The 8824-nt window shown below is 47.5% G+C and overlaps 1 protein-coding gene across 1 annotated transcript; it reads left to right on the top strand.

Moving 5' to 3' along the window:
* Positions 1–334: 334 nt before the first annotated feature.
* LOC308093766 (uncharacterized protein) lies at positions 335–7027 on the top strand. Its single transcript, XM_080440100.1, has 6 exons — positions 335–1348; positions 1896–2101; positions 2740–2910; positions 3665–3817; positions 4114–4180; positions 4618–7027. Exons 1-6 carry the CDS (start codon positions 640–642, stop codon positions 6189–6191), a joined length of 2880 nt encoding a protein of 959 aa, XP_080296226.1. The 5' UTR covers positions 335–639; the 3' UTR covers positions 6192–7027.
* The last annotated feature ends 1797 nt before the right edge of the window (positions 7028–8824 follow it).

The raw sequence follows: 8824 nt of genomic DNA, 5'->3' as shown, positions 1-8824 counted from the left end.
TTTACTCTTTGCCATTTGCCATGAATAAGGGCCATGTCTGGTCACATCCAGAAACCTGTATCAGGTTTCCAAGTCCAGACCCCGCAATTCTTTCTTCCTCCACCCCCTGGGGCCAATGTGTATTAAATGGCCTGCCACTTTCAAGAAGTCTGAGAATAAAAATAACACAGATCAAAATATTCCAAATATCTACCACATGCACAGCATCAGTTGAAAGAGGTGGAGTGACTCGACAGAGTGGTATGTCCGGGAAAGCTATGGGTTAATTTAAGACTACGGGAGAAACCTGTTGCCAATTAGGAGCCGGGTAACGCCACATGTGGGCTTGACGTAGCAATCTACACAAGGGGGGCTGAAGGGACCGAGAGAGACCTTCATGCGCGCGATGGAGAGGAAAGAAAGACTGTTCATTCAAGTTCAACTACACATTGTGTAGTGAGTGGAAATTAAATTTTGAGGTGAATTGTTATTTTTGATCAACTTCTTTTTTTTCTTTAGGGAAATGGCTAAAATATAGGATATACAAAACTGAGATACATGAAAGAGGTCATACTGAAGGATGAGTAACAGTGACCGGAGGCTGGATTAAGCATAATCGTTTGGAGGGGGCCTATATTTACATTTGACTTTAATACCAATATGGCAATTATCACCGCGTTATTTTTATTCACATCTTTAGTGAGCAGAGCCGAGAGTGTGTCTGAAATCTGCCGAGGAACACACTGCTTCCCTGCCCAGGACTGGGGCAAACCGTGCGTCGGGGAGCATTGCGCGTCCCGACGGCAGCAGTTCCATCATCCCTCAGCACAAGCCAGACAAGGACAAGTCTACACCGGTTACCAACGGGACGCTCAGGGGAGTTATCATCACCATCGTCCCCAAAACGCGCCCCAGGCACCGTACACCATCGTCCAGCCACACCGCGGAGGTGCTCCACAGGTGTCGGCTGCCGGGGCGGATGGCACCCGGCGCTCTAACCCGAGGACCGTCACGGCGGAGGTGTTTCATCCAGACTGCGCGGGAGGGAACTGTCAGAGCGGCGTCGCCTCTCATCATCCCAATAATAACAATGAGAGTCCTGGTGCTTCACGCGACTGCAAAGGGATCGAATGCAAGCTGCCTCTCCGGATGCGCCAGAAGCCCAGTAAGCCGTGCGTCGGGGACGGCTGCGCTGCAGGAGCAGGAGCAGCAGCAGGAGGAGGAGAGGACCGGAGGGCCGGCTCCTCACCCGTCCATGTGACCGACAGAGCCGCGCAATTTCTCGGAGACTTTTCGGATTTGGGGTCAGAGCGTGGAGCTGGTGGTGCGTCCAATCTGGGGATACAGCTGACGTGTGACATGAAACCAGGTCAGTAGCCTATCCTATACAGCTGGCTGAATGTTTTAAAAAAAGATTGAGAGAGAATGAAAGAGAGAGATGAAAGTTGGGAGAAAGAGAGAGATGAAAGAAGAGAGGGAGACAGCAAGAGAGAGAGAGAGAGAGAGAGAGAGAGAGAGAGAGAGAGAGAGAGAGAGAGAGAGAGAGAGAGAGAGAGAGATGGGCCAATGGGGGCACCCCCCCAAAAAAATAAGAATTAAATAACATAACCTTAACATAACCCTAACCCTAAAACCGAAATAAAGTAACCAAAAACCGAAAAGAAACTTACAAAATCCGCCAATTTTTCGCGCGAGTGCACGATTTCGGCACCCGCGCGGGGGGCACCTCAACTTGAGGTCGCCCTGGGGCACCACATAGTGCTAATCCGGCCCTGGAGAGACACACACGCACACACACACGCACACGCACACGCACGCACGCACACACACACACACACACACACACACACACACACACACACACACACAGTATACTGTATCTTTCTTTCTTTCTTTCCACACCTACTTGCCCACAGGTTCCAACGAGGTTCCCTCAGAGGATGCTCTGGTGCTTCAGCTCCGGCTGTCTAAAGGCCAGGAGAGCCTGGTGGAGGCCCTGCGGGGCCAACAGGATGAGGTCAGGGAGCTGCAGCGGCTCCTCAGTGAACAGCAGGGGGCGCTGGTCAGCCAACAGAGAGAGATACTGGATCAGCAGAGGAGGATGTATGAACAGATGGACCAGGTAAGATGTGATGAAGATGATGGCGACAACAGCAACACAAGGTCACAAGGTCAGATAGAACTAAGCATTACAGTGCGTTTTAACAGCGGGCGATTAGGATAGTATTTTCCGGAAGTGCATTATATGTCTATGAGAGCCGGCAACTACTGGTGATAGGGCGAAGTGGGCGGGGGGGGCGATGAAAGATGGATTTTCTTTATCTTTTGGACGATGTCGCCCGGCAATCGCCCGAGAGTCGCCCGCTGTTAAAACATACTGTGAGAAGCAACGGATCAGAAGCAATGGATCAGCGGCACCATAGAGATGGAGAGGAGTGTGGGGTTCAATAGTGTTGTACAGACATAACATTATAACCAAGAACTGACTGAGATAGGGGGTTGTACAGTCTGATTATTATTATCATCATTCTGGGGTTTAATAATTTTCAAGTCATAAATACAGTATGTCAAATAGTCCACAGTAGGCTTTCAAAAGTCAGAAATGTTAGCTTTTATTTTCTTACATAATTGATGTGGCCCAATGAGGATAATATTAGGGATGACGCATGCGCGCGCGTGCATGCGTCCCCTTCGGTTCTAAAATGCCCTCTGCGTCCTTGGGATGATGATGATGATGCATTGTGTGATGTTTTGCTGCAGGTGAAGGAGCAGTACAACATTTTGCTGGAGAGCATGAAGCAGATGTCCTTCCAGGACCTGCAGGGGGACCTGGACAGCCACATGGAGACCCTGAGGGGCCAGGTCAGGGCCCACCACACGCAGCAGGCCTTCGCCGTGCACAAGGTGGACATGGAGGCCAGCGTCATGGAGGTGACTGCAGTAAAAGGCTAAAAGGTTTAACCACTGTCAACCCTAACATCCATATTCTGAGGGGATCATTTGCAGATCTGCAATTTTTGTCAAAGAAATTTGGAGTAGAGAGAAAAAAGCGGTGCAATTACAGTTCTATCTCACATCCGTTCCACTAAGAATAGTGGGTTTAAGTGGTTAATGATAGACAGAGAGTATAAAATACATCAACATGTCCCATCGACATTGTGCTGCTTGTATTTGCTGTATGAGTGAGCGACAAATAAACCACTCTTGATTCTTGATTCACCACTTTACTACTCTAAACACGCATGCCAAACAATTGAAGCGTAACTCAAGCTTGACCACTTAACCACTTAAAGCTAAAATGATCTAACCTAAACTAAATGGTTCTAACTTTATTTAGATCTATCTAGATTATGAGTCTTCAAACTACTTTCAGTCAGTTTAATGCTGATAGGATATCTTCGATTATGAAGTTAAAACATGTTTATTGTCCCAGATGATTTGATTTGACCTGAACATGTAAGGACATTTTCATTAAACCCGACAATAGAAATTAAAATATAAAGTATGTTGTGTGCGGGAGATTGACTCAACCACATCAAAGTGTCAGGAATATCACCCCGTATCCCTAAAGACATCCTGGCACACTGCATACACTGCATTTTATTTGAACCCAATGCGCTGATCTTATAATCTTAATGTACTCACTGAGTACGAACACATCAATGTGTCTCGTCTGTGTTTACAGGTGGGGAGCTCCTTGTTGGCGTGTGGGAGCTGTGGCCCAGAGGAGTACTGTGGTTTCAGCGGGGGTCGTCCTCGCTGTGAGAGATGCACCGTCTGTCCCGCTGGCTTCTTCCTGGTGTCTCAGTGTTCCGTCCACGCAGACAGGATCTGTCAGGTGAGCATGCTCTTTATTTGAACAGCTTGAAAACAGGGTGCAAGCAGGTTGGCATTAAAGGATCTTTTAGTAAAAAACGAGCATTCAAAAAGATATAATATGCAAAATAATACAACATGTCAGATATAACATAATTATGATAATGGGTCAATGGACAAAGGTATGTGCCAACAACTGTTGAACCTCTCCCATTTTCCTCCACTATTGTCAAACAAAGCAGAAATGCTTTAAAAAAAAAAGTATTATTGGAAGAAGTTATTGAGTTTGGGATATCCTTCTGTCTGTTTTTTTCACAGGACATGGATGAATGCCTTGAAATACCAAAGCTTTGCGGAGAGCAACACAAATGTCTCAACACTCCAGGTAAAGAGAGATGTGTGTGTGACTGTGTCCACAATTGAACCAAGATATTAAAGGGATACTCCACTTTCAAATAAAATAAACATTTAAAAAATATATTAAAAATAAATGAAAAAAGTAATGGAAAAATCACGGCCCCCTCACGCATTAGAGTGTCCTACTAATGTGTGAGGGGGCCGTGATTTTGCCATAACTTGTTTATTTTATTTGAAAGTGAAATATCCCTTTAAGTATTTTAAAAGATAATTGTACAGTAGGTGAATGCATGCTGAGAAGGCTTGAATGATGTTCACATCCCCATACAAACGTACTCTCTTCCTCTTATCTTATTATTACTATCAATAGAATTATTTATATTCTGAGATGTTCCTTAAGTTGTGAATATCTTGTGTTAGAAGTAAACTGTAACTGAATCTCCCTCTTCTCCGTGCCACGCTCAGGTGGTTTCCGGTGCCAAGGCATGTCGGAGCGAGACGGCAACTCAGGGATGTGTGGCCACGCCTACTTCTACAACACCGAGATGGCAGAGTGCCAGGCGTGTTCGGAGTGTGACGGCGGCCCCGTGGACACACCTTGCACCTTCACCGCGGAAACGGTCTGCTCCGCCCCTATGGCCGGCGACAACGCCTTCTCTCTCTCCTGGGCTGGAGACTCTAGTCTACCCACGGTGGGAGGCCACACCCCACCAGGCCATGCCTTCCCCAGCGTGCAGCTTCATCTGGAGGGGAGAGGTGACGGAGGGCTGGTGAGCACGGAGGACGGGCGCCTGGTGTTCCGGCAGCACGGCCTGGTGTGGCTTGACGAGAACCTCTCCCTGAGCCACGGCTGCCGCAGCTTCATCCAGGTCTGCCTGCGCATCAACAACACCGACACCTCGGAAGGTCGCGACCTCAGCGGCGTCCGGGTGGAGCAGCGGGAGGGCAAGTCGCTGCAGAGCTTGAGCATCAGCGGCGTGGCCGAGGTGGCCCCGGGGCACGCCGTCTCCCTGACGCTGCGGAGCGCCAGCCACCACTGCAACTACAGCAGCGACGGACTCCACCTGTACGACCCGTCGGCCGCCACGCTCAGCCTCTTGTGGCTGTCGCATGACACCGGCGCCGTCGCCACCACAGCGCAGGCCGTGGCGTCCTCGCACTACCACACCAACTACCGGCCCACGTTCCGCACCACCTCCACCTCGGACCCATACGTGGTCGGGCTGACCCACGACGGGCGCGGGTTGCGTTTCGCAGAGAGCGGCACGGTCCGTTTCGTCTTCCAACAGGCACTGTACTCCATGGGCCAGGCGTGTGTGAGCGACGGCTTCAATCTGCTAGCCTACCTCAACCGCAACGGCTCCGGCATGGAGCTGGCACGCGCCTTCAAACCGGGCGTTCACTACCGGGACACGTCCATCTCCCTGTCTGGGGCAGCTAGAGTGGGCCCTGGGGACACGCTGGCCTTCGAGATCCTCTCCCCCGCCCAGTGCAACGTGCGCTACTTCGGCGACGAGACGGGGATCAGCACCCTCAGCCTGGTCTGGGTGCCCGCGGCAATCTCCTCCGCCCTCTCCGCCTCCGTGGCACACACTGGCCTCCCCTCAGGGGCCGTCCGCAACAAGCCCCTGTTCTTCCGCCAAACGAGCCCCCAGGTCTCCCAGGTGGCGCTGCACGGGAAGGGATCCGCGGACCAGAGGCGAGACTTCGTCTTCGGGGAGAGCGGGACCGCCAGCCTGGCTCTGGACCTCAAGCTCATCCACTCCTGCAACCTGGTCAAGGTGACCCTCCAGAAGAGGAGCGACACAGAGAGGTCAGGGGAGGGGGACAGGGAAGCAGGTAGGCCAGTCCCCCTGGCCCAGCAGGTGGGAGGCCAGATGCCTGAGGGCAGCCAGTGGGCCAGTGTGGCACTGCGGGCATCCTTCCACGTGAATAACGGCACAGCAGTGTTCTTCACACTGGACTGCGTTCGTGGACGGGTCAACCAGATCAGCCACCAGGCAGGAAGTGGAGTGTCAATACTCTGGGTAGCTGCATAGGAACCTAAGCAAAGAAAAGAGTACACCATATAGAAACAATGCCTCAATAAGCTAAAGCATGTTGGGTAAACATTTTACAGTACTTCTGTTGTTGTTTTTTCTGGAATTATAAAGTGCAGCTCTTCGTGTTTTGTTATTTGTTTGACAGGCCTGTTTAAAATTTGTAGCAGCTTGTCTTCGTTCCAACTGTAGCTACTATATTTTTCATACTTGTTACATTCACATTAATTGTTTCAGCATTATATATTTTAACAACATTATACATATGTACACTGAAATGTCAGTTTAGATATTTTAGTATTATTGACGTGTCTACGGTGACATCATATTAACACTAAACAACAAAAACATTGAATTCTGGTGAGGGTTCTGTTCAGACTATAGTGCCTGAACTTGTCTTTATTCACATTTTGAAATGCTGTGTGTGTACATTCTTTGTCCTATATTTATGTAATTGAGTTACTCCGTGGACACCACAGGATTTTTAGACAATACTTGTTGTGACTCTTGGATCTTCAGCTTTCACTATGAGTGGTTTTCCAGTGCTGGTTTTACTCTTAAGTGTGTGTTTTTTTCAGGAGCATGTGTTTCATGTTATCCGCCATTTTGTAAGTACGAGCATGCCTTCTTTAATGTGCTCTGCAAATTATGAACTTCAGTAAAGAGCCCCTGTGTTTTACTAAAGTGTTACTGACACAAAACTTTCATTGAAGGAAGCTGGTTATTCAAAATATGAGCATGATGCGTGATATAAAGTCTTACCTAGACTGAACTGTAATTAAGTGTATATTTGATTCTTTTTATACTAAACCCAATAAAATTGTGTTTGTTTTGTGCCAGATGTGACTGACTGCTGCTGTGGAAACTTGCACTGCATTACAGAGTGCTTGTTATTTTAACAAGTTGGTTCCTGTAATTTAAACTGCCTATTAAGCTGCAGCTATCAGTGATTGTCTGTGCCGGAAAATCTGGAGCATGTTTGCAACTGAAATATTCTGTATTAAACTTAAAGCCCTAAATTATTGTAACAAATGCAGTCATATTGGTCTGAGTTACGACATGCACATGATCGGTGTGCAGGCTTCACCAAAAGTCGCCAACCAAACGCTTCCTTCCGACCAGCATTTTTTGGCGTGTGACCTCCTGTGTGCAGCAGGCTACTGTACTCTTTGTAATGCGGAGGTCAGCTACAGTAGGCCTATTCGTTATGGCTCAAAGTCAGCTACATGTACATGGTTCAAATTAAACACAGGTGCCACCAGCAGTACTCAGCTGCTTTCTATTACACATCAAACGGCAGAGGTCATTTACCGTGAATGCAGACAGTCAAAATTATATTAGACTGGTAGTTAACCGCTTAGAGGCCTTGGCAGAAGATTAAAACGCAGTGCGGCAACGTTAGTGTAGGCATAGGTGAATATTGAAAAGGCTGTAGACGAGCGCATGCCACAAAGGTCTTTGAAGCGATGGCCTCAGAGGTACCGTGCTCCACAGGCCAGTCCATAAATCATGACTTTTAAGTTTTAACCACTTATACCCTGTACTAGTATTCCCATGGGCCCTAAACTTGATTGACCGTATTCCCATGGGCTACACTAAATATCTATCACCGAAAATATCCAACAGAATAGGGACACTAGGGTTCATGTGGTTAAAGAAAATACGTTAAGGCTGCTCTCAAAAGCTCAAATTCTCAAATGTCACCATTTCAGCATGCTCAGAATAGTAACATATCCTAATCAGTGACTAGTGTCTACACAGAGGACTTAAGAACCTAAAAAACTGACTCAAGCCAACATACAGAGAGAGAGAGCATGTCATGATGCAAATTGGAACCACTCCCAGACTGATGCACAAGTGACTGGGTGAGTTATGGTGGCCTGTGGATAATAAACATAATGGGAGTACTTGAGAGGGTCAGAGTCTCCCGATACCCAGAACTGAACTTACATCGGCCTTGCTTAGATGGCCTAGCACCCATTAGCACCCTGGGCCTGGATAATAGAGCACAGATGGGGGAAGAGCGTCTTTGTGTGTGTGTGTGTGTGTGTGTGTGTGTGTGTGTGTGTGTGTGTGTGTGTGTGTGTGTGTGTGTGTGTGTGTGTGTGTGTGTGACATGCATGTGTGTGAAAATTTCAAAAGTGTAGATTTTCTGACCGATCATCTGACCACTTAACATGGCAGTTAAGTGGTCAAATGATCGGTGGTCCCATGTGATCAGATGGGTCGTGTGCATTTTCAGAGCATGTTTATTTTAATGATCAATCTTTTTTTGTTTTTACATTATTAGTTTAATTTTAATGTTATATTATTTTGAACATTTTGGATATTTCAGTCCTACTTTTACTCAAGTAATTTTTTTTATAGGACTTTCACTTGTAATATTGTATTTTTATATTGCGGTATTGCTACTTTTACTTAAGTAAAGCATCTGAGTATTTCTTCCACCACTGCTTGAGGGTCCATTTTCACACTCTCAGTCGTCAAGTTAACATTCAGTATTTTGCAGTGCATCAGAGTGAGTGAGATCTGAATTAGCCTGTGTCTCATTTGTGACTTTCAGAACTACATGCAGACGTGTCCACAGGAGCCAAAAGCTGTGGAGATGGATAGAGAAAGACGGGGTGCCAAAC

Source organism: Gymnoscopelus braueri (assembly GCF_963280865.1).
Source record: "Gymnoscopelus braueri genome assembly, chromosome: 10".
NCBI classification, from domain to species: domain Eukaryota; kingdom Metazoa; phylum Chordata; class Actinopteri; order Myctophiformes; family Myctophidae; genus Gymnoscopelus; species Gymnoscopelus braueri.
Note: the sequence above shows the minus strand (reverse complement) of the source record. Positions and strands in the feature narration are given on the sequence as shown.